The sequence below is a fragment of the Kogia breviceps genome, chromosome 17 (genome assembly GCF_026419965.1).
Source record: "Kogia breviceps isolate mKogBre1 chromosome 17, mKogBre1 haplotype 1, whole genome shotgun sequence".
NCBI classification, from domain to species: Eukaryota; Metazoa; Chordata; class Mammalia; order Artiodactyla; family Physeteridae; genus Kogia; species Kogia breviceps.
Window position 1 is genome coordinate 51,842,507 of NC_081326.1, and position 27,091 is coordinate 51,869,597.

At 40.2% G+C, this 27,091-nt stretch overlaps 1 protein-coding gene and 1 non-coding gene across 26 annotated transcripts in view; both read right to left on the bottom strand.

Annotated features, from left to right (window-relative positions):
* SYBU (syntabulin) overlaps window positions 1–27,091 on the bottom strand; it is a 117,534-nt gene that overhangs the window by 68,637 nt on the left and 21,806 nt on the right. For 5 of the 25 annotated variants that reach the window (XM_067017889.1, XM_067017900.1, XM_067017904.1 and 2 more), the window contains exons 2-3: window positions 3,707–3,787; window positions 1,728–1,932 (exon numbers count right to left, since the gene is read on the bottom strand). In XM_067017889.1, the coding sequence (XP_066873990.1) occupies window positions 1,728–1,932; window positions 3,707–3,787 (286 nt within the window). Of the gene's footprint in view, window positions 1–1,727; window positions 1,933–3,706; window positions 3,926–4,148; window positions 4,280–4,305; window positions 4,465–7,466; window positions 7,760–27,091 lie in introns of those variants that run through there. The other 20 variants (XM_067017895.1, XM_067017894.1, XM_059043494.2 and 17 more) reach the window with 14 other exon arrangements.
* LOC131744280 (U6 spliceosomal RNA) lies at window positions 15,788–15,894 on the bottom strand. The gene has a single exon (XR_009332069.1). It is a non-coding gene; the product is annotated as a U6 spliceosomal RNA (small nuclear RNA).

Here is a 27,091-nt window from a genome sequence, read left to right on the forward strand (position 1 = left end):
GACAGGTCTCCTGGGAAGGAGGGTTGATCCAGGAAACGGGTCTTGGAAAGAATGATTCACGGCCAAAATCAACAATTTTATTTGTTTGCCAAATATATTTTCTAAGATCTATTTGGGGATTTTTTTCTTTTGTTTTGACCAACTTTTTCTGTTTTGCTGGTAACACTGCTCACCAGTGAAGTCGGTCAGAGAGAGAATGATTACGGGGAGAGAATTTCAGGAATAAATGTGGAACTGAGTTATGTAAACAAAGCCGTGTCAGTGTGAAATGATATTCCCCTGGGTTCATCCACATTCAACCAGAGTGATTCCTGAACTCCAAAATGGAATGAAAGTAAACAGCATTACATTCTGCAAATACAACTCTGGGTTTTAGGAATCTTAACTGCTCCAGCAGTTTTCCCTTTTTTTTCTTCCTGGGAGAGCGTCAAGCAAACCATCAGTGGGTTTCCATTTTACACTGGATTCAACAACACGTTTTAAAATATAATACTTTGATGGAATTTTTTCAAAACCAAGTAGAGAATATGAAGCATTGTAGAGAGAAAAATATAAAAATAAGCAACACATTATTTCTAATATACAACTTATGCATTGGGTGGAATTATTTTGTGAAAGTATATAATAAATCTAAAGCTACACTTTTAAAATCCCTGAAAATGTAATCACCAATACTAAACACAATGGAATATTGTATCCTGCTAAATTGGGGCATTAATCATAGCACCTTGATTCATATGTCCCTTTTCATGCATGTGTTAACCTTCAAATTACATTTTCCTTAAATAAATTCTAAAACTTATCCTCTGTGAAACATTCTTCATGAATCATAAGACAGTCACTCCTTTAAATTTTACCCAAATTCCTAATACTTCTCAAAGAATACAAGTCCTTCTAAGTCATGTGCTTCAACTGGTATAATAGGCTCTGTCAAGAGGTAACAGTGGCACCTCCAGGAAGAGATTTATGCCTTTACCAAATACACTCACAATCTAAGGAAACTTCCTCAAACATGTATCGAAACTAACATATGTTCTTTGTATTAAGAAACATTTATTAAGCACCTCTACAGGCCAGGACCTGCACTAGGAATAAACTTAGGTACGTGGTCTCTCGCAACCTCTCGGCTACTCTACAAGGTAGGTATGTATTATCATCCCATTTGATGGATGTAACAACTGAGGCTTAAGGAGATTAAGCGACTTGCCCAAGGTCACACAGCTTGTAAGGGGTAGAAAGGCCAGGGATTCCGGCCCAGGCCTGTAAGGTTACAAAGCCTGTGCTCTTTCCCTCTAAAATACAAGGTCAGGCTGGTCCTGGGAAATAAACCACCTTGATCCTGACCTCATTCATTAGGGCTTGCTTTATCTTTGAGGATTCCATTAACAGAAGTACACAGGCTTACAAAGATTGCTAGTATAAAATGTAAGCTACTTTTTCCAGATTTAACGAAGGAATACATTTTACAAACAGTCATAGAAGCAAGGAGTTAGATTTCACATAGTAAATTATCAAATAGAATAACATATAAAAACAGGTATGAAATTTCATTAGGCTGAACCATTTGAAACTGCTGTGTTCATAGGTCAAAACAGCCAAAAAGATGCAACCTCATATCATTCATCCTAATAACTAACGTCCAGTCCTAGACTCTAAGGGGCCCGCTCCAGATGCATTTACAATGCCGGGCAATACACTTCCTGCCTTCATTCCCGCGGGTACTGTACCTGAGCAGAAGCTGTTGCTGCTAATGGTCCTCGCTGAGCGCCCAGAGCTGCTGGGGTTGAACTCTCTGCTCTCTTCCTCCGAGAAGGGAGACTCGGAGGCTGGGGACACTTGGTGCTGTTGCCGAGGCAGATGGGGCCGAAGAATCAAACGGGGGATCCGGCTTCTGGAAATCTCCTTCTCATGATGCTGCACTCTCTGCTCCTTCTCCAAATTGGACATCAGAAATAAAACAAAAGAACATTTGTTGCCCCCTCTGAACTCCAGTCTGCTTCTGGGCTCAGTTTCTAAGAAGCCACATTTCTGAATATTGAAGCTTCACAGAGTAGTCCTTGTTTCAGTAGCTAAAATGAACTCCAGAACTCTTCTACTCAGCTAAGCCTTCTAATTTACTGAACAGCACACACTCCAGCACGGATGTACTTTACACACACACACACACACACACACACACACACACACACACACAGGCACACTTCCAGCGGCTAGCAGAAAGGCTATTCCATTCTCTCATGCAGTTCCTAACTCACCTTCTCATTCTGGCTTTTCCTATCACATTTAAGCTTTCCGCTCTCTCAAAGGCTCTTCATAACTCACAGCACACTCTGGCTTATTACTTGATTTCCTCCAGACTTCCATTTTGCTTTCCCTGAATTAGCTGTGATACTTTCACTTCTGTTTTCCTGTCTCCTCACAAAGTAGACTCCTATACCTGAAACAATTCTTTCCTGATAGATCATGCAGCCTGATCTTTCAAATCCCCTCTCTTCCGGCCAGGATTTTAATTATTCATTAATATCCTGGTACACAAGGCTTGTTGCCAACAGAAAAGCAAACAAAAATCCAATACCCGGTAAGATGGCTCCACCTTTTACATCATGTCTAGCTTTTGTTTTCCTTACAGGTCACCCATATGAAGAGATTTTTCTCTCTTTCTCCTTCAAAACACAGAATTAAATGCAGCGACCCGTGCCTTCCTCGGCTTTAAAAATGCCTAAAAAGCAGTATTTTAGCAATATTTTTCCATTTTTAAAGTGCTTTCCCAACCATTATCGTGTTTAATCTTTACAACCGAGGCCATAGGGAGGACACTAATTTGTGTCCCTATTTACAGATGAGGAAACTGAGGCTACAAGAGGCAAAGATGCTTAGCCAAACTGCTGCACATCATCTAGAAGCAGAACGGGCCTGCAGTCAGTCCAGTGCTTTTCGGGGTCACCACCACCCTTCCTGATTAAAATGGACTCCTAGGAGGAGCTCTTCGCAAAAAAAACCCCACTGCTCACTCCAACCTCTGCAATTGAAAAAGGGCTTTGGATTAGGTAACAAACACTATTTGGAAACATGACCTCCTGCTCATTTCCACGCGGCTTATACCAGGAAGGGTCGCTGCCAAAGTAAACAGCTCTGGGAGGCCCTCACAGTGCAGGAATTGAAGGGAAAGCCCCAGCCGCGGGTAAGTCCCGCGGTCGCTCAGGCATCCACCCTATCCAGGGGAGAAAGCCGCACCCAGCCTCGGGGTTTGTTCTGCACATCAGTCACCCAGCAGGTATCACCCGTCGGCCACCACGCTCGGCACAAGGCAGACCCTGAACCAATGCTGGAGTCCTTATTTCTCAGTCCCCAATACCTCAAATCCTTTTTTATCCACATCACACACAGAGGACATCGACTGAGAGCTAGCTCCCAAATCTCCAATTTCAGGGCATGGGAGTAAGCATTCAGAGTCAATCTTTTTAATCCTCGGGTCAACCCTCCAAACACAGTGTCTGTCACCTGCCCATCTCCCAGGTCTCATCACCTGAGCAACTGTCCCCTGCTTTCTCATCGTGCCCACCACCTCCTTGTCCCCGTTTACCACAACTCTAAACGTCACCCCTCCAGCTCTCACCTGACTTCCCTCCCCGCAGTGCACACCACTCCTCTCCCCCCGGCGCTCGCGGACATTGCCATCCGCGCCCGCAAGACGTGCCCTCCTTACCTTGGTCTCCCGAAGGGGTCCCATCGCGCTGCCGCCCGCCGGCTCCTCGCGCCGCCGCTGCCGCCGTCCAGGAGGAGGCACCTGCGGGCACCAGGGCGAGGAAACTGCGCTGAGCCGGCGCGCTCTGCGGCCGCCGGCTGCTGCGGAGCCGACGCGCCGCCACCGCTGCGGCAGCTCACGCACGGCTCCGAGGGCACGCCCGGCCGCCCCGCCCCGGACGGACACGTGGTGCCACCGCGGCTCCCGCCCCCCTCCCCCGACCTCCCTCACCTGCCTGCCCCCTGGGAGGCGCCTCGGCGCGCCCCGCCCGCCCGACCTTGCCGCGGGCCCTGCCCACCAGTTCCGCGCGCCCCTCCTTGTCTGCCGAGCCCGACCCGGAGAGGGCTTGCGGAGGCTCCGCGCATCTCCAGCAGGGTGACGCCCAACACCCCCCTTTTGGCACCTGGTATCGGGTTCGAAGGGGGTGCACGTCGCAGAGAAGAACCCAGAAAAGCTGTGACATCACTGAGAGCCAAACTGTAGAAAGGGAAAGTTTTTGCCTCGCGGCTGCTCCCTGCCCTCTCGGTTTTAAGTCAATTTACAGCTCCCCACACAATTACCTCGCAGGAGAGAGACGGTGCGGTCCCCCTCCACCCGGACCCCAGCCAAGCGTAAGCTGCACGACTGACACAGCGTCTGGGTTCCGGAATCTCAAAGGCCGCGATTCTCCTTGGGGGATTTGCATCCGAAGGGCCTGGCGATGGCAGCGCAGCACCGCAGGGACAGAACGAAGAGGCCAGTTCCCGCGGGCTTGGAAAGCCAGGCTGCTTAGGGCGAGAAAACCTTTTTCTCCAGCTCTGGCCCGCAGACGCCCGGGAATGAGTTCCAGGCACGCTGCTTTGGGGACACCGCACTTGAACTCAGAAAACCGGTTCAAGGCAGCACTCCACTCCCTTCTAGCGAAGTACCTATGTGCCTAAAGTTCTTGACCTCTCTGAACTTCAAGTTTATCCTCGTTAAATTTGAGGGATAATAATAATAATACCTACGTCAAGGATAGCTAGGAGGATTAGATGAGGAAAACAAAAAAGCAGCTATACCCAGCTGATTGAAGAGAACTTTCCAAAGGGCAGTCAAGTCACGTCCAGCTCTTCCGTTCAATATTTGCTGAATCCTCTTACGTGACAGACAGAAAAAGCATTTGAGGCAGACAGATTTGTTCAAAATAGCTCAAAAACCTGTTCAACTGAGGACGTGGAATAGGGATCATCCATCGTTTGGGTCATGGGCCTTGATTTATTACTATTACTGAAGTTTCATCTGATGATGCAACTCCACACGTATAATGATTTAGATGCCCTTTGTCTCAGAATTGGAGAATATTCTAAGTAGCAATGTGGATGGGGAACAGCCCGATCGTTACACCCAGTGTTCTACACGGAAGGACTGTGACCCTTGAAAATGGTTTCTGAACCTCCACCATCTCATTTGTCTGCCCTCCGAAAAGCGTTTTTCTGAGTCCTCAACTTTCAAATCTAGGAATGTACAGTGTGAGTCGAGAGAGCGCCTGAAATCAGAGGATTAGTGAAAGCAGTTTGCCTCCTCTATACCCATAAAGAATTTTTATTCCATACATCTTCATGTCTTTTCAATCTACTTAGATTTGTTAAGTGAAGTTGATAATCTTAGGATTCTTTATTTTGTGGGAAGAGCTGATTAATTCATACTTGTATACCTACAGCTGTCTCTGATACGGACTTCAGGAAAGTGATGTTCCAGGATGATTCCTACAGTCTATTATTTCCAAAATTATGAGCCTGAGGACATATACTGTGAGATAGGCTCGAACTGTTAACGTCAAACTGTTAAGGTGCTTCTGAGGTCCCTCCTGAGAATTAAATCTGGGGGCCTAACAGCAGAAACACCCTCCACGGAGGTGTCCAAGTCAGAACCCCAGAGTCATTCTTGACTTCTTCCTCATGTGGCCCCGCATAGCAGAAAGCGTGAATGATCTCCACCCTACCCTAGAAATAATGTCTTGAATCGGATTACTTCTGGCCTCTGTTTGACTGCATTATCTTCACTTAGAGCCTAAACCACAAACATCCTGTGTTATTGCAAGAGTACTCTAAAGTTGTCTTGCGTCCACTCTTGCCTCTTAGTCCTTTCTTGACAGTTTTGCTATTTTTCCACAAGGCCAAATCTAGCCATGCTTCTTCATTAAAACTCATTAATGATTTCTCGGTTGTCCTCCAAGTAATATTCAGACTCCTTAATGTGGCACAAATGCCTTTCATGATCTGCCTTTGTGTGTCTCTCCCATCTCATTTCTTGACACTGCTCTTCTCTGATCCTCCTCCCTCACCACCCCCTACCCACCCGCAATCCATCGCCCTTGCCACTCCCCCTCCACATACAAATGGATACCCCTTGAACTGTAGCAATTGCAGTTCTCAGGAGGTACCGTGCTCTTTTTCCTCTAGACTGTTGCACACTCTGGTCCCTTTGTCTACAGCGTTTCTTGCACCTCACCCACCCATCCTCCTCAACTCCTAAAGATACATTAAGTTTCATTTTAGAAACAGCTTCTTCCAGGAAACGTCCCCTGATCCCCCAAGAAGATCAGTCCTTACATACTTCCAGGACACCTGTATTTAATTCACCCCAGGAGAGCTGTTATGATCTTGTATCAGAATCCCCTACTTATTTGTCTGTCTTCACCAGGGATGTAGGCAGTGCCTAGTACAGGTCCTGACACAGTAGAACTCAATATATAACAGTCGAATGAATGCATGAATGAGTGAATTTTCTAACCCCCTAAGGGGCCCATCAGTACAGGATAAAGAACATAGACACAACTTCTGTTTAGAAAATGTCTCAGATAAAGCTGCCTCCAATATTTCTTTCTATTTGATGATGGGGTGTGAGCCTTAAAAAAATCCAACATGTGTTAAGTGAAAGCCTTTACTGCAGAAGTGCAGGCAGTGAGAGGCTGTGCTGTAGCCCTGTTGTCACCATAGCAACCTGCTGAGGGAAAGGCTGATGATTTAGTGTTCAAACGCCTTTTAGCTCTGTACTTTTGGAACCCAAGCCTGTTTTTATGCTGTTCCAAAAGGCAAGTTTTACAAATGCTAATATCTATCTTGCCTTTAATTTCATTCAAGTGTTTCTCATGTCATTAAGTGTCTTATAACATTTGCATTATGCCATCAAAGAGATATAATCGGATACAGTATATTATAGTCATCTTTTATCTGCTTTAAAATATTCTCTGGTTTTGTCATTTTTCCTCTAGAAATGAGTGTAATGCTGATTGTTTTTAGAAAATAACTAATTCAGAAGGCTGGAACCCTTCAAGATTATAAATAACATCCCTGCCCAGACCTGGGAAGAACAGGAGAGATAGGGTATTGTAGGCTGGGAGAAAAGGGATGTTGTTATGTAATTATGGCCCCAAATTTGGGATAAATTATTTGATTCTTTGCCTATGTGAAAATTGTAATTAAGTGATTCATACCTTTTGTTTGCACACAACTTTATATTTTCAGAGCCCTTTCACATGTACAATCTTATTTGAGCCTCACAAAAATCCTGGGAGGCATATGTTATCAATCCCTGAAACCAGATAAGTCATAAAGGACAGGTTTTTCTTGATAGGAACCCCCCAGACTGCAAACTTCACAGAAAAGACAATACAAAGGCACTGCCGAAGAGAAAAGGTCTGCACCATTTCACCAAGATACCTCCCCGTCTCCCACATCCGCTCTTCCTCTCAGCTCACCTGCGTATGCTGGGGTCTCTCCCAGACTCAGTCAGGGCTGACAAAGCCCCAGCTCCTAATCCTATCAGCCGCGCGAGCCAGTGCTGCCGTCTGTCTCAGTGACCCGATGTTGGGTGATCCTCACAGCAACAAGGAACAGCTGACGTGCTTTACAACACGTCATGAGGAAAAGAAACTGCATTCTGGGGCATCCTGGGAGTTTTGTGTGTGTGTGTGTGTGGTGGGGTGGAGACCCATATTTTTTTCTTACCAGGGAGAGAGCTGCCCGTTTTCCCATAAGAGCATGTGTCAGTGATCCGCTCTCCTCTCATTGTATGTGTTGTTGTTGGTACTAAATGGTTAAGGGATTTTGATGTTGTAAAACTGTAATGGGTAGAATTCTGCGGGATCATTCCCTGAGAAGGGGGTCCAGAGGGTACCTGAGGCAGACAGGAGAGAGGGTAACTGAGGCAAGGCTGGCTTGAACCTTTGTTGGGTTCAGAGTGTGTCAATTATCTCTGCTCTGCCAATGAGTTTTCAGTCAGAGATATCTCTCAGACGAAGAACAGGAATGAAAGGAGAGTCCAGGTGAGGAGGTAGAGGTTGGGGGTTGGGGTCTCTGAAGGACGGTAAGGATACAGTCTTCTGCTTGCCTAATGGGGAGCGGACAGGAGGTAATCCTCCCCCAAGCCACCTGCTGTTGGTGGCCTTTTGTCCATTTGCGAGAATAGGGGAAGATATTAGCCAAAGACACAGGTATGTTGATTGTATTGAGCAAACTGGGGAAGCATGGATGGACAAGTCGGTGTTTACTTCTTGGGACAGTAGATTGGAATGATTAAAATCAAGATGCTCTGGAAAGTATGAGTGTAAAGCTTGCCATCCAGATAGGAGAAACCAAGCCTTGACATTTATCTAATGAGATGATTCAAATGATGGGACAAGACAGGGAGATGTGTGTAAGTCTACAGACTTACAGAAAAGGCAAAGGAAGTTAGTTATCTGTAAGGTCAACATAGGAAGGCCTAAACCCAGAGGCTGAATTCTGGACCTGAGAGAAAAGCACCTTCCTTTCCCAGGAGACCAAGAGACCCGAAGGTATGAGAAGGACAGGGCCTTTGAAAGCTACCTGAACCCAGTGGGGGAGCTAGCCTCCTAGAGGGATGAGGAGTGAAGGCTGAGATTCTCCTCAGAGTTGGCAGGGGTAGAACAGGTGCCTCGGGTTAGAGGCTCTGAGGGATTCATTCAGAATCCCACAGTCTAGGCTCAGAAAAAAATTTATAATCTGCGTTCTCAGGAAGCAGATCTGCGGCTAGATTTGAGTTACATAAAGATAAAAGAATCTGTTCTCCATTATATGATATATTTCCATGAATTTGCATTTATTTTACTTTCAGTTTTCTAGTAAACATGCTTTCAAATTTTTAACAATAATTCTGCCTTTATTTTTGCTGAAAGATTGGGGGGAAAGGAGGATTTTGAGATTGTCTACTGGAAGGACAAGAGCAATATTGCAAAATGGGGCAGAGCGCCCCTAGGGGCCAACTACTATGATGGCAGCTACAGAAGCCCAGGGGAAACCTGAAAGCACCAGACAGCTGCACAGCTGGTGGCGGGTGGAGGTATTACCTCTGCAGTTGTGGAGCTGAGGACACTTTTGATTTCTGCTTTATTTACACCTCCCAGGCCATTCCTATGAACCATTTTCCTTTATTACCAGAAATCTTGTGACCTACTGATTAAACTTAGCCCTTGCTATGTAGTTGTAGCTCCTCTCAAATCCACAGCAGAAAAATCTGTAGGAAGATAAATCCAGAATTTGGGAATCTGGCTTATGTTGTTTCATCTGCCTATGTGTCCTTTCTAGTTATTTCTAGAATGCTGTTTCATCAAAGAGAAAAAATGCTTTAAAAAAAAGATAACTTTAATATTTTCTTTTTAAACATTCAAAAACCACATCATCAAAATTTTGTCAGTTAAAAGAAAACTATTACTCATCATCTCATTGCCCTAACATCAATATCCATATTCCTTCTGTTAGCATTTTCGTGTACTTACTTTCAGACTTATCTACTGTGCATCAAAATAGAGATATGGGTATGGCCATCAGCTGTTACACTATTCATTGTGTTAACAGCATGACTTGCCAGCATCCGAATTAGACTGGAGTCTGAGATTTCCAGGGGTGAGTTTTGAGATAAATTTTAAGGGATGAATAGATACTATTATAATTTTGCCTCCTTCAGAATCCCTTTCTCTTGATCTCTCCTCTCTTCTTCTTTCCGCTCCCTTCCCCTCCCTCACCTTGTCCTCCTTCCCCCTCCACCTTATTTCCACTTTGAGAGACTTCTGTTGCCCTAGTTGTTAATTAGCTCTATTATTAAAAAATTCAAGAACACCATGTTATACTGCCACCTGTTGGCTCATTAGTAAATTTCTCTTCTGACAGGTAGTTTCTTTGGTTTGCAACAAACTTTTCCTAACAGACCTTAGTAGTGCCTTTATTGAAACTCCCAGCACTTTCAGAAAACGTTCATAGTTTAAGGTTACACAGAACTGAACACCAATGACTAGCATCAATATTCAGCGGGTATAGGATAACGCGCATGTGCTTTGTGGTCCGAAAGACAATAGTCCAAAAGCTCCTTTCTTCTTTTTACCTGCCAGGCCACTGTAGACAAGCAAGATAAGTCATATGCAGTCATTTTCAGATAGTCCCTACCTTATATATTCCAAGGTGTATTTTTGAAATTAATAGACTTTATTATTATTTTTTTGAGCAGTTTTAGGTTTACAGAAAAACTAAGCAGAAGGTACAGAATTCCCATATACCCCTTCACCAAGGTCTACTTTTTATACTTTTTATCTTTGGGCACCATCCATTCCCTGTCTACCTGATTAATTAAGTACGATTATACTCTACTTCTAAAGAAGGTTCAAGTAAGTGCCTATCAAACAGATCTATACGCCTCAGTCTTCCCCTGCCCTACCCATACCCCTGACCCATTTGGTTTACCTCCGAGGTCTTCTAGATCTCCATGGTTGACTAAACACCAAGACTTCTGGATCCTTCTTGGATAGTCTTAACAGCACTACCTCTCCTCTGGCTTGAAACTGAGCATGGGGAAACCACACAACCCTGAAAATGAATGACATGGCTAGCACTGGCCCTCTAACTGCAGTGGGCTCTCAGGGCTGCCTGCAATCATCTTATGCTCCCTAGTTAACATAAATTCTCTCCTATTCTTTATAGGGTCTATTTGACACCTTCTTTGTATTTCAAACCTACCAGCCTACCCCCTCATCTCATGCTGTGCAGATGCCCTTCTCTCCTGACTGACTGACGAAATAGAAGCTATTACGAGAATTCTCTCAGTCTCCTACCTCCAAACTTATAAATTCACCTACCTGCATCCCATCCTTTCCATGTCCGGCCCTGTAGAATGGAAGTTGTCCCTCTTCTGTACAAGGGTAATTCCTTTATCTGGGCTTTGGATCCCACTCTTTTCCACCTCTTAAGCAAAGTTATCCCACCAGTTAGTCCTTCAAACTCCCCAGGTTTCTATTTTCTTATCTGAAAAATGGAATAATCACAGTACCTACCTGTGAGCATCAAAGGAGTTACTAAGCATGAAGAACTTGGAAGAGTGCCTAGTATATATTGAGCATTCAGTGAGTGTTGGCTGTTATTATTTGCTATTATACTTTTATAATTAATTTATTTTTGGCTGTGTTGGGTCTTCGTTTCTGTGCGAGGACTTTCTCTAGTTGTGGCAAGTGGGGCCACTCTTCATCGCGGTGCACGGGCCTCCCACTATCGTGGCCTCTCTTGTTGCGGAGCACAGGCTCCAGACGTGCAGGCTCAGTAGTTGTAGCTCATGGGCCCAGTTGCTCCCTGGCATGCAGGATCTTCCCAGACCAGGGCTCGAACCCGTGTCCCCTGCATTGGCAGGCAGATTCTCAACCACTACACCACCAGGGAAGCCCCAGCTATTATACTTTTTTCGGATAACTTTAACCTACTTTTCTATCAGACACTTCACATCAGCATTTAAACATGCTGAAACCTTTCTCAAGGAAATAAGTTACTCTCTGAACTCTTGTATCTTTCTAGTACTATCCAGTTGCTTCTCCCCATTCCTCATAGAACTTCTAAAAAAGAGTCTGTATTCCTGGGTCTCACATTCCCTGCTCCTTCACCCAACCCACTCCACTCAGCACCTGTACCCACCATTCTACCAAACAGCTCTTGCCCAAAGTAAAAATTACTTCCATGTGGTTAAATCAAATGGCTAGTTTTTATCTTAACCTTGATCTCTCATCAGTCTTCGGCATAGATAAACACTCCCACATTTTTGAAACCAAATTTCCTTCTGTAACACAGCCCTCCTGTGTTTTCCCACTGACCCAGTATCCTTTTAGGTCATTTCTTAAATGTTGGTGTTCCTCAGCCTAGCCCTGACCTTCTTATGTTTTCATCCTACCTTCCCTCCCTGGGTAATATCTTTCTTTCCAATTGTTTCAATTACTGTTTATATGCAGATCTTCCATAAATTCTATAAATCTTTATTCCATAACTATCCCATAATCCAACTGGATATCTCAGGGTCCAAAACTCACTATATTCCAATCAAATTCATCAAACTTCCTCTAAAAGCTGATCTTTTCCCTGTGTTCCTTAAGTTAATAAATGTCATCCTCGTGCGGACTCAGGAAGCTGGGTGACACTGTGAACTCTTCTCTGTCACCTTTACAGCAAATTGGAACCTAACTCATATCTGTTCTACCTTTTAATTATCTTTGAAATGTGTTCGTTTTTTCTACCATTTCTTGCTGCCTGGATTTCTAACCCTGCGCACAGACTTGTCCCTTCGGTACGTTTTTAAACCATAGCCAGAATGATGTCTTTAAAGCGCAAATCTGATCATCCCCTACCCTGGCCCCAGCTGAAACCCTTCTATGCTCAGTATCTCCCTCAAGATAAAGTTCATACGCTAACTTAGGGCTTACAAGATCTCACATGATGTAATTGTTGCATTCTAACTTTGACTTTCACCAATGGTTTTCCTTCTGTTTACGACACTTCCCAATCTCAAACCTCTACCTCCCACCACCACCAGCCTGTTCCTATTGCCTTCCAGACGTATTCACTGGAAAATCTGATTTGTTAGAGGCATGCAATTTACTCCAGCCTTGAGTGTGAAATAGAAGAGAATGATTTCTGGTCTTGAAATGCTTTCTGCTGGAACTATATGGGTGTATAGTATTATGGCAAGATAAAGCCATATTAAAGATATGGTAAACATAGAAGCTGTGTTAGCTTTTGGGTTTGTTATATGAATTGAAGATCAATTCAAAAGAATTTTTTAGTGATCAAGTGAAACAATGACTTCCACACTGGTATAACTTGAAAAGCTTCTGCCATAGAACATACATTTCATCTTACTTATTATAAAATATTAGGCTTAGCTTCATTATTTTAATGAACTCACTTCTCTTAAGTGAGAATTCAAAGAATTCTCTTTGCAAATGTACTCCCATGATTCTTTCTTATATTTTTCCTCTTGTTTTCCCCTACCACTTATTTGACTTTTATTATTAAAACAGAAAACAATTCTAGATTAGGATTTACTTTTTTAAAAAGACAGTGGCGTTTGTATTTTTAAATATTCATATGGTTGCATTGCTATCTTTTTATCGTTATAATAAACTCAGTAAAGTTCAACCTTTTCAAATAAATATAAGATTTTAGCAGATCTATTTTGAAACTCGGCACAATTTTTAATATAATAGTTACCTGAGAAGAGAATATTAGAAAACTCCACATTACAAACGCTTTTAAAATACACTTGAGAGCAGCCAACTTCCTAATGCTTCAGTTACTAAATATAGAAGTGTGACTTTGTTAAGACCAGTGTACTTATGTCTCCCATGGTAAACAACTGTGTTTTTTTGTATATAAATTACTATTTTTTTCCTGCCTGTGCTGATGTCAGTATTTCTCTCCACAGAGTTCTAAATTCAGAAGTATTTCCATAGAAAAGGACTATATTGAAATATTGCAAATGGAGAATAAACATAGACCTAAGAATCTTCTAGTTTTCATTTTTGGCCTTTAATTATGCAATAATGGATATCTGAAAAATATTGTTTTAAAATAAGAAAATTAGTCACCACTAAATACAACGGAACCAAAGCAAATAATAATTAGGCAGTTTCTGTAATTTCACCTAAGAATTGCCTTACAGAGTTATACTTTTATGGCTGTAAATCCTATCCTGTGAATTCCACATGTTTTATAAATAAGTGATTTTATTTATTCAACAAATATTCACTGAGCCTTTCTTGGCTATATACCAAGAACTCCAGTAAGTATTAGGAGAAATTTAAACAGTTTGCCTTGGTTGCAGTAATAGGTGTGATGTTTAATTTCATTCTGTGCCCTTGCATGGGGTCCTAAGTAGGGTTTAGACTGTTATATGGCCAAGGAGAATAAAGGTAGAATGAAGAATTCCACCCAAATATTTAAGCCATGCTGCATCCTTTTGGGCAACTTTTAAATAACAAAATAAAATATGATCATTTTAACACAGGATAATGACATGATCTGTTTAATATTAATAATTCATTTTCTATCTTTAAGCTATATTTTAAGAAAGTAAGAATGAAAACATAGAAAAATAAACATGACAAAAGAATGCTACTTATTAATATATGACATATGCTGTATTTTTTTCTTCATAATTAAGAAATACGGTCAAGTGAAAATCAAGCAAGTCTTTTTTTACCCCTTGGTTGAATCCCTTGAATTCCTTTTCTACAGAGTGCTGCTATTTCTATAAACATTACAAACTAAATGGGCACACAACAACGCTTAATGGTAGGAAATGTACTCACTTCATTTTATTTTGCTCTATTATTACACTTTACTGCAGACTAGTCACTTGTCCATACTTTGCAAACATAGGCAGAGGGCTTTCCTGGTGGCGCACTGGTTGAGAGTCCGCCTGCCTTTGCAGGGGACGTGGGTTCGTGCCCCGGTTGGGGAAGATCCCACATGCCGCAGAGCGGCTGGGCCCATGAGCCATGGCCGCTGAGCCTGCGCGTCTGGAGCCTGTGCTCCGCAACGGGAGAGGCCACAACAGTGAGAGGCCCACGTACCGCAAAAAAAAAAAAAAAAAAAAAAAAAACATAGGCAGAGATAATGATGATTTACAGAAGGAGTTTGAGCACAAAATGCTGTTTCTTTTTTATCAGAAGGAAGATGGTTCTCCTTCAAAACTGAGGTTTTCTGATGGTCTTTTGCCAAAGGCTAATTTGTTTGTTCTGGTGAGTTTTAGTAAGAACAGTTTGACAGCATGTCTGCAGTTATATACTCCTGGCATTGGGCCTTCCATAGAAATGTGCATTAGCTATTCAAGCCCTGTTTCAAGCATTCTATTCCTGTAACCTGACTTCATCCGTTCCTTTCCACTGTTGCCATTGAAACTGGAAATGACTGCAGAATACAAATCATATGATAAATATTGGGGAATATGTCTTTGTAGTTTTTCAGCACCACTGCCAACTTCTTGCCTAGGGAGCTGTGGGAGGCTTTTCAACCTGAAACCTGTGAGCAGTCCCATTCTCTGGCCAAATGGGAAGCAGCCACATGATTTTATTGCAGCAGCCCTTCGAAAGGATTAATAAACATTTCAAGTTCTTTGACTGCACATGCTTTTAAGGCATGCTCATGGTTGGGCCTATATTTATATCCAATAATTTTAAACACTGGGATGCATCTTCTTTATGAATATCCCCGAAATGTGACACACACAGTTTTAAATAGCATTGTTATAAATGAGGACTCCTTCCCTAAAATTTTTCATCACAACACTATCCCCCATTTTGTCTGATCCTACTGAAGGATACTAGCTTGGGGTTTCTTTCTGCATTCGCCAGTAAGTCACTGAGTGGAAGATAATGCCATTTGGAGAGTAGGTCTAACATATCAATGATGCGTAGAGGTCTAGGACAAATTTTGCTAGTTAACATCTTCAGGTAGCACTGTATTCTTACTTGTAGGCCTGAACTTATGATTTTCTCAGTGACCATGCTTTTAACCAGAGGCTCTCACACAGGGAATCTATGAAGGAGGGCTGTATCTGCCCTGTTGTTATACTCTAACCAGTGCATTCCATCTGCTTTCTTCAGTGTTGTTAAGCAGTCTTTCACAAAATCTGCTAGAGTTTTTTTTAAAAAACATCTTTATTGGGGTATAATTGCTTTACAATGGTGTGTTAGTTTCTGCTTTATAACAAAGTGAGTCAGCTATACATATGCATATATCCCCATATCGCCTCAAAAATATGCAACGCTTCACGAATTTGCGTGTCATCCTTGCGCAGAAGCCATGCTAATCTTCCCTGTATCGTTCCAATTTTAGTATATGTGCTGCCGAAGCGAGCACTCTGCTAAAGTTTTTAATTCACGGAGACAAATGGGAGCTGTTTGATATAAGTTATAAAGAGAGGTAAGTGTGGCAAAAAGGTCAACAAAGCCAGTGTTTTACAGGCGTTCGAAGCTGCTAGCTCTCTAAACGGTGACTAAGATGAAGGTATTGAAACTCAGAAGGGCATTTCCTGCTTGAGCAGGTCAGGGACTTCTCCATTTGGAGAGTAGAGTTAATACCCATTAAACCAATGTGCTTGTTATTTACATCTCCACTCCAAGCTCTGAGACTGTGTTAAGAATTATATTTGCTTCAAACCTTGTATTCACCTGCTTGGTCTCTTTTAAACTCAATAACTTAACATTTGGCAAGGGAGACTTACCCACATAGAATGTATACATCATTTCATGGTCACCAAGCACTTGTGTTTTCAGACCTGTTAATCAGGATGGAAAAGTACTGGGTTTGCCGAACGGTGGACATTAGATCACGCTTGACAACTTTCTCAATGATGTGGGTGAGGCTTATGTGTACTTTCAGCAAAGTAGTCTTGACCAAGTCTGCTCCATGATGGACTTCCATTTGGGCAGTGAGAGAAAATTAGCCAAGGGAGTTTCCAGTTTGGCCCTTGTGCAGGCAATAACAAACAACTTGACAATCTGCTTCCTTTTGTTTGTCCCGACACCGATATAGGACTTCTAGTCCTGATTGCCAGTTTGAGGTTCTCCAGTGTAACGTGGTAGTGACTTTAAAAACTGATAGCTCTTTGATGCATTTCACTGCCTATGTGTTTATTTACATTGTCCTTTTTCAATGAGGAGCCCACGATGTCAACAAAGGCAGCACTGTTTCACAGTGGCCCATTTTGAATTTGTTCCTTTGTACACAGAGAACAGTAAGTTTTACCAACCACAACCCCATCGCCAGATGCGTAAGAGCTCTTCACCTCTGCCTGCCATTTTTTAACCTCCCCACACTAAGACATTCTGCTCTTCCCTTCTACTTCTGTTTTTCACTTAGTAATTACCCTCTCTTCTAAATCTTATAGATCTTCTGTGGGTCCTACTTGTGACCTGTCAGTATGAAAAAGGGAACATATATATTTACTATTAATTATCTTTAGAAACAGAGGTGGGTGTTTTAGTAAAGCTGTTTCTCAAAGTCAGTTTTTAAAAAATTATATTGATAAGATCTAAGTACATTTTTCATGTGAAAATATAAGTGCTACATGGAAAAGGACAAAAAAATAGTTTTGCTTCTATATCAGCCTGAATGTTTATGAATCAAGCAGCCAATTAGTCAATTAGCCAAATAGTTCTCATGAAATGACTCTAAAGTATATACCGAATTCTGAACCGTCTTCTGGCAGTATCCATTTGGCTTCATTTATTTAATAAGAAATATAGAGAAAGACATTTTTCTACATTGATTTGAAATTTAAAATAAAGCCAGAACCATATTTTTTGTTTCCAGATCCAAACATAAAAGCCCTTTTTCCTGTTAGGCTAGGAAGGAAGTTGGTCCACAGTTATCTGTAAATTCTTTCATATTTTTCCCCCCTTTACAGTTATAATGAATGGGTTCCATCAGCATGATAGTGAGAAGTTACAAGTTATTTTAACATCTACCTCATTATTTATATCTATTGGAAAGATGAGTGTATCACCAATTTTCTGGACTGTGTACTTGGCTCTGTTAGTATCGTATCTTATCTCAAAAAATCCAATTGGGGTTCCCAGCTGTTATCTGATATTTTAATATTCACACTCACCCTTTTTCAGTGTTAAGGTTTATTTCCTATGGCTCAAATGAGGATATATTTCCAAGTCTAGCGTGGCCAGTTTGTTTGTTTGTAAGAGTATTATCTGTTCAAACAGAAGAAAACCTTTAATTCAAGGTTAAAGAAAGCAATAAATTGATTTAACATGAAAATATAGGAATTAATATAGGTTATTAATTAATTAATAACCTAAATAAATATAAATAAGACACATTAATTACCACTATTTTCTACTCACTTGACAAGGATTCATAAATATTTTTGACATTACCATTTGACTCTAATCTCCAAATTATTTCTCACTAAGCAAATATTTATTGGGTATATATTCTGACTCAGATACTACTTTTACTTTTGACATATAAAAGGGAGGTCCTCATTCCATAGTGGGTGGCGGATGGAAAGATATGAACTCCTTTGTTAAGAAATATACAGAAAGGAAATTCTGGAAACATACAGAGAACATAGATCAGTCCACGTACAAATCGAAAGTAACTTACTCTGTAAATGCTATGAAATTCTCCATATCATACCCCAAGAACCATAAGAAAAACAGGAGAAAGTTGAAGCTAAAGTAAAAAAAAAAAAAAGGAAACCTAAAATAGTACAACAGGGGTGAGGACATTGCATGAGGAAACTAAATCTACAAGGATTCAAATCCAGAAAGGGAACAGCTGAGTGGGTTTTGGACAGAAGTGTGTACACCATCAAGTGTACAGACACAGTGATCTCAAACTTGTCCACTCAGCACATACTGGAATATGAGTATTGAGGAAGCAACAACTGACTCCTGAGCAAGTCAAGACAAAGTCAGTTGTCTTTGAAGGGCAGAGAAATTCCCTGGTTGGGGTAGAGAACTGTTAAACTACTGAGTGTGGAAAGGAAATGCTTAAGTGACAATTTTTATATTAAAAAAATAAATTTACAATTATTTATTTGTAAATAAAAATTATTTACAAATATTTATTATTTGCAAATAAAAATATATATAATATGTGGAATGAAACCAGTGCCATAATTTAGCTCCTAAATCAGATGTCTGGTACCACCGATGTAAAAGCAGTGAGAATGAGAGATCCATAATGGGGGTTTAGACCGTGGTGCCCTTCTTTCATGCACAGTGAATTGTAACACAGTGTGTTTTACATGGGCCTGGATAATATAGAATAGTTTTAACTCAACAGAATGGAGAAATGGCTTTTAAAAGTCCTCTGCCAAAGAACTGCAGCCTGAAGTTCATGCTGGTAGTGCAAGAAGCAACCAGAAAATCATACAGTTGCCTCTTCCTCCAGTATGAAGCCTTCATCAGCTACCTTACTAAGCGAAAACAATGGAGAATAAGTTACACATACCAAGGGTATATGCTCAGAAGTTTTGTTATAATAGAGGTGTGTGACAGACCACTGGTCTAGGGTCATATAACATGAAATACCAATATGCCTGCTTAAAAAGTCATTACCTCCAAGAAGTAATAACTACGGAATAATTGCAATCTTTGGTACCTCAGCTGTATGCTCTTCTCCTGAGAACTTTTGATTTCCCTGTAATCCTTACTGTAAAATTTAGATCTCCAGTTTGTCCAAGCTGAGGTCTTTCATCTCCAAATCTCACCTGGAGATGTCTACTTGGAAATACTGTTGTCCCAAACCCAAATTAGCTTCTCATCTCAAGTTTACCCTTGTCACCCTCATTTCTTTAGGGTGTGAGACAGAAAAGAGGATAGAAGTTAAGAGTATGGTATTTGGATCTAGGCTGCCTGGATTAAAATTTCCGCTCAGCTGTGACTTTCGACAAATTACGTTCCTTCAATGAATTTTTGTTTCCTCATTTATAAAATGGGAGAAGCATTAGTACTTACATCAATAACCACATCATGAAACTCTGGAAAATCCACTGTCTGGCACAGAGCAAATGTTCAAAAACATTAGCTATTATTATTTTTTAATCTGTGCTCAAAACCCTGGGGTCATTTTGGACCATCCCACCCACATTTTTTAATATCCTGTTTCCAATCAGTCGCCAAGTCCTGTCTGTCCTCCTCTTAAAAGCTGTTCCTGGCCTAATCCCATGGCCACTGCCCTAGAGAGATACTCATCCTTCCAATTTAGGTTAAAGCCAACAGTCTCTGGTGTGGTATTCCTTAGGCAGCCTCGCCCCAACTCTATCTATATATGAATCTAATCTATATACGACTCTAGAACAGGATTCATTAACACATTAGCATAGGATTCATCTTGTAGATCCTCTCCTCAAAAATCTTCTTGGGCCCTCCCAGACATTCTGTAAACCATGCCCTTGGCTTTAATAGCCTTCAAAGTTGGCTTTACTTTGCAAACTTCCTTTATATCCCAGCCTGCCTTCATTTCCCATTTTCTGAAGTATGTGTTTCACAGAATTTAGCACCAATTCTCCATTTGTTTTCTAATTATCTTGTTTGTCTTTCCTTCTCAATCCTGAAGGCAAAAGAAGGAAGTATTTTACTTTCTTTTTACCCTCCCAAAGTACCTGGACCCAAACATAGTAAACAGATTGTAAATACACACTTATTGATCAGTTGATTAAAACATATGCAATATTGGGACTTCCCCGGTGGCGGCAGTGGTTAAGATTCCACCTGCCAATGCAGGGGACACGGGTTTGAGCCCTGGTCCGGGAAGATCCCACATGCCACGGAGCAACTTAAGCCCAAGTGCCACAACTACTGAGCCTGCGCTCTAGAGCCCACGAGCCACAACTACTGAAGCCCGCGCACTGCGACAAAGAGTAGCCCCTGCTTGCTGCAAATAAAGAAAGCCCATGCGTAGCAACGCAGCCAAAAATAAATAAATAAATTTAAAAAAACAACATATCCAATATAGAAAAGTCATGGATGACATTTATCATGGGTTATTAATGAAAACTTGGATACTGAGACACACTCTTGATTTTTTAGGTGGAAATCAAGAAAACAGCTACTCTCTTCTTCAATATGATATTTAACACCACTGTCTGGGAGTCCACAAATATAAATGAATTATGCCAGGCACTAGAAATACAAACAGGCAGAAAACAGAGTCGTTTCTCAGTCTCCTTCATTCATATTCTATCAGGGGGTGGGGAGGTCAAGTTCATAAATATATATGAATAAAACAAGGACATAAAGGGCAGAGATACGGACAATAAAAGATAGAATGGGATAGAATAGTCTCTGTATCACACCTAATGTGACATTTCTTAGGTATCCTGTTTAACCCTTATGACTGGCTTAAATATTCTAATTTTGATTAGTCAATGCCTGTGTGTATAATAGTAACGAATCAATTAGGCTTTTGAATTTGGCCACTGAGTGCATATTTTTGAAAAAAAATGAGTTATCATTAACACATGGCAAACTGGTGTCTGATGGAGGTGCTTTTTACATCACAATTAAAATATTTCTGGTGGTACTTTATCATTCATCTTTGGCTTTCCTTCTCCCTAGTTCATTTTTTACTTAAAGTTCTCTTTTTTACTCTCATTTTCTAGTCTTTGATTTGACTCCCAGCTCATATTCTCCAGAGATTTTACCCCTTTTGACCTCAAAGAAATACCAGAGGTATTTATTGGCTTTGTTTAGTGTTGCAGATGCTTTTCCACATTCAGCAGGTTAGAATGTCCTGCACTTCTACCACTAATTAGAGTTTAAATTTGAAAGTATTGTGCAAGTATTGTGCCAAGTAAGAACTATAAGGTTTAGTTCACTGGAATGTCCAATTAGTATTGCTCTTACCATTAACAAGACTAATTAATACAAATGAGGTATGATCACTTGATATATTAAACTAAATAAACAGGTAATTTAGTAATTTTACAAAGCACTAACTAAGATTATTTCTGGCTTCGATGAATCACATACAGTATATGTTAGGAAACAACAACTAAATTTTGAAAATTTAAGTAAAGGCATATGATCTATATAATGGCTAGAATCAAGAGGGGAAAAAAAAGCCCCAATGGAATATGTGCTGATTAGTGTTATATGCATTATTTTTCAAAATGTGTTACTCAGTAACTCAGTCCTATAAAATGCTTGGTGAACACTATATATACTCCATTGTCAAAAAGGACTGGGAAATGCTACATACCAAGCGGCTCGCTAAAAATTCCCAATACAGATTAAGCTATTAAGGGCCCCGAGAAGTCCTACAATAAACAGACCAATTTGACTTCGTTTAAGTCAGTATTTCCCTAATTCATTTAACCATGGAACTTTTATTCTTAGAAAACGTAACTCTGGCAGTCCCAGTGTCGAAGAAACACACTTCGAGAAAGGCCGGTACAGGTTAGGTGCTAAAGAGTTTAGAAGTGGAAGAGGCCACTTGCAGTTGGGGAAAACCACTATGAAGAAGGAATGTCTTTGAGTTAGATCTTGAAGACTGTGGTGAAGATGAGGCAGGGGAGGCATCTCAGACAAAGGGAACATCGTGAGCAGAAAGATACAGAGGAAAGAGCGCTGTAGGAAAGGCGTAGGAAGGAAGGTTTGGAAGAACCTGTCTGGGGGAAGCAGAAGGTTCCTATAGGGCAGAAATGGGCGCTAACACTAGGAAAATGACACTACATAGTAGAATGGTTAGCAAACTATGTATTCTAATGCATTTTCCCCTCATATTATCATAATTTCTTACATGCTCAATTGATCATGAAAGTGATTACTTAATTAAAATTTGAATGGTCTAGGCCAGCACCGTCCAATAAAAATAATCAGCTACAAATGTACTTTTAAACCGTCTAGCAGCAACATTTAAAAAATAAAAAGAAACAGATTAACTTAATTATAAAATATATTTTATTCAACTCAACATATCCAAAATGTTATCACATCAACATGTCAGAATTCCCAGGCGGTCCAGTGGTTAAGACTCTGTGCTTTCACTGTAGAGGGGGCCTGGGTTCAACCCCTGGTGGGGGAACCAAGATCCAGCAAGCCATGTGGCCCAGCCAGAAAAAAAAACAAAAAACATGTCATCAATATAAAAATTGTTAATGGAATTTTTCTCTTTTGGCCAAGTCTTCAAAATCCAGCTTGTATTTTACAATTATAACAGATCTCAATTCAGCCTAGTGACATTTCAAGGGCTCCATCATAACCACATGGCTAGTACTACCTTATTGGACAGGACAGGTTTATACACTAGCATAAATTAGCTGGGTAAAGCAGTCAATTTGGATAGCTTTTCAGTAACTTTAATTATGATTGAAAGTTTTAAACTCTTGAAGATTAAATCGGTAAGACATATTTGCTTTACCAGTTTTTGAAATTTATGTTTTATTTTTTGGCTGGATTTGAAATAGGCAAATTAGGTGTAATTATAGATTAAAAACAAAAATTTCCATTTTCCCTCCAAATCAGCTTTATTAATGGAAAGAAATTACCTTCTAGCTCTCTTATGTCTCTCTTTTAGCTACTAATGTTAAGCGAAGTCAGTAGATTTGTGAAAGTTAAACACGAAGGCTCTGCTACATGTGCCAGTTGATTTGTAGCCACATACATGCTCTATGAAACTATTTTTCAGATTTATAAAAATTTTAAATGATTCCTCCTGCTGGTGCAGTTTCTTTACACTTCATCACATTTCTAAATAAGTGATCGTGAAACTGAAGATTTCATGTCCCGAAGGCATTATACCAATACTTCCAAATGTTCCTACTTAAAACACAAAGCAGTTTTATTCACACTTCCCATTTTTGATTGCACTAAAGCCATTTGGGGGGGGGGAGGAAAAGCTAGACAGACACCTGCTCGCCTGTTTTTGTTTTCTACAAATTGTCTTTACTGAGAGGTTGTAAGTTTCCAAAGCACGTTTAATACCCATCAGAAACTGACTGAATATGGCACATTCTTTAAATGGAAGCCCTGGAAAATCTGCTGTTTTAAAAATGGAAGATGAACACCAAGGCAACGGCTGTGCTTCTTAGTACAGAGCTCTTCTCTAAACCACCAATGTGGACTAGGAATAGAAATAGGAAAATATCCAAGGACACAACATAGTCTTTGAAAGTTCACGGCTTTATTCCAGGGTTTCTGAGCAGCAGTGCTATTAACATACTTGGCCTGATAATTCTTTGTGGTTGGGGGTGGGTGGGGGGATGTTCTTTCATTGTGCGACGTTGAGCAGCATCTCCAGCCTCTATTCACTAGATTCCAGTAGCATCACCCCCCCATCTGTCCTCAAACAGGTCTTGACAAATCAAAAATGTCTCCAGACATTACCAAATGTCCCCTGGGGCACAAAATTGTCCCTGATTGAGAACTACTACTCTATTCAAAGTCTGAAAATTATATATTTACAAGTATTAGTATGAGCTCTAGTTTCAGAGTACAAATCCATTAATATTATTATCTATATCTGCTTTTCCTAAGAGTGTGTAACCTTTGGAAAATAGATTAGATTTACATAATAATCTCTCATGTCTCACATCTTCAATCTCAATGGTCTTGTTTTAGCTTGCTCTCTAATTTAAAGTTAAATATCCCACATCATTTTTACCGGGAACTGATATACCATAATGATAATGTAGACTTTCATACACAATCATTATATGCAATAGAGAATGAAAAGATGTAGCAGTTTGAAACCCCTCTAGATATATTTCAGGGTATTTATTGAAATTGTTTTTGTAATGACCTGCACTCCCTAAATAAACAAGAAAGGGACTAAAACTTCACTACCATCAACTTGGTATCTTTTGGTAGTACCACAAAGAAGATGCAGTAATTCATGTTTTAAATAGAACCTGAAACATTTTTAACCACATAAAACACTGTATATGAATAAAATGCTTCAAAGCAAGATTTATATTTCTTTTTCTTCTTTAAGACAGTTCTGTAATAAAGCATTTTATACTTAGTAAAGCCTATTCCCTGCCATATGTAACATTTGGATATTTAAGAATAGTAAAAGATTATTCCATCTTTTTAAGCTAATATGTTTATTCTGAAATGACAGAACAGGTAGATAGATGTATTATGAGGACAAGAACATGGTAATGTCACAGAGGCAGCACCTGGAACAATGTATACAAACTATTTGTTCTCTACTACCCTCTAGTGGTTTGTTTAAAAAAAAAGTAACAGTTTTAAAAAGAAAAAAGCCTTAAAGAACCATTATTCTTACCACTGGTAATATCAACAGCTAATATTTGTTGGTAAACACTATAGTACACTTAATGAAAATTCTCTCATTTAACCCTAAACAGTTGCTGGAGGTGCGTATTATAACTCATAACTGAAAATTAAGAAAATTGAAGCTCAAAGTGTTGACGTATTTTGTCCAAATTGATGTATCTGGTAGAAATGGCACTCAAATTCATATCTCTTTTATGCCAAGGCTCAAGTTCATTGCATGTGTTACTGCTTTCTGAGCAACTCTTAAAGAGATCTGGCTTCAAAGGCAGATAGCAGAAGCAAGAAGAACTACAACCCTGCAGCCTGTGGAACAAAAACCACATTCACAGAAAGACAGACAAGATGAAAAGGCAGAGGGCTATGCACCAGATGAAGGAACAAGATAAAACCCCAGAAAAACAACTAAATGACATGGAGATAGGCAACCTTCCAGAAAAAGAATTCAGAATAATGACAGTGAAGATGATCCAGGACCTCGGTAAAAGAAAGAAGGCAAAGATGGGATGCAAACAGTGTTTAACAAAAACCTAGAAGAATTAAAGAACAAATAAACAGAGATGAACAATACAATAACTGAAATGAAAATTACACTAGAAGGAATCAATAGCAGAGTAACTGAGGCAGAGGAAAGGATAAGTGACCTGGAAGACAGAATGATAGAATTCACTGCTGCAGAACAGAATAAAGAAAAAAGAATGAAAAGAAATGAAGACAGAATAAGACATCTCTGGGACAACATTAAATGCAACAACATTCACATTATAGGGGTCCCAGAAGGAGAAGAGAGAGAGAAAGGACCAGAGAAAATATTTGAAGAGATTATGGTCGAAAACTTCCCTAACATGGGAAAGGAAATAGACACCCAAGTTCAGGAAGCTCAGAGAGTCCCATACAGGATAAACCCAAGGAGAAACACACCGAGACACATAGTAATCAAATTGGCAAAATTTAAAGACAAAGAAAAATTATTGAAAGCAGCAAGGGAAAATGACAAATAAACTACAAGGGAACTCCCATAAGGTTAACAGCTGAATTCTCAGCAGAAACTCTACAAGCCAGAAGGGAGTGGCATGATATACTTAAAGTGATGAAAGGAAAGAAACTACAACCAAGATTACTCTACCTGGCAAGGATCTCATTCAGATATGATGGAGAAATCAAAAGCTTTACAAACAAGCCAAAGCTAAGAGAATTCAGCACCACCAAATCAGCTCTACAACAAATGCTAAAGGAACTTCTCTAAGTGGGAAACACAAAAGAAGAAAAGGAGCTACAAAAACAAACCCAAAAATGATCATAGGAACATACATATTGATAATTACCTTAAACGTGAATGGATTAAATGCTCCAACCAAAAGACACAGGCTTGCTGAATGGATACAAAAACAAGACCCATATATATGCTGTCTACAAGAGACACACTTCAGACCTAGGGACACATACAGACTGAAAGTGAGGGGATGGAAAAAGATATTCCATGAAAATGGAAATCAAAAGAAAGCTGGAGTAGCAATACTCATTTCAGATAAAATAGACTTTAAAATAAAGAATGTTACAAGAGACAAAGAAGGACACTACATAATGATAAGGGGATCAATCCAAGAAGAAGATATAACAATTACAAATATATATGCACCCAACATAGGAGCACCTCAATACATAAGGCAACTGCTAACAGCTGTAAAAGAGGAAACAGACAGTAACACAGTAATAGTGGGGAACTTTAACACCTCATGCACACCAATCGACAGATCATCCAAACAGAAAATTAATAAGGAAACACAAGCTTTAAATGACACAATAGACCAGATAGATTTAATTGATATTTATAAGACATTCCATCCAAAAACAGCAGATTACACTTTTTTTCAAGTGCACATGGAACATTCTCCAGGACAGATCAAATCTTCAGTCACAAATCAAGCCTCAGTAAATTTAAGAAAATTGAAATCATATCAAGTATCTTTTCTGACCACAACGCTATGAGATTAGAAATGAATTACAGGGAAAAAAAGGTAAAAAACACAAAGACATGATGGCTAAACGGCTAAACAATACATTACTAAATAACCAAGAGATCACTGAAGAAATCAAAGAAGAAATCAGAAAATACCTAGAGACAAATGAGAATGAAAACACGACTATCCAAAACCTACGGGATGCAGCAAAAGCAGTTCTAAGAGGGAAGTTTATAGCTATACAAGCCTACCTCAAGAAATAAGAAAAATCTCAAATAAACAATCTAACCTTACACATAAAGGAACTAGAGAAAGAAGAACAAACAAAACCCA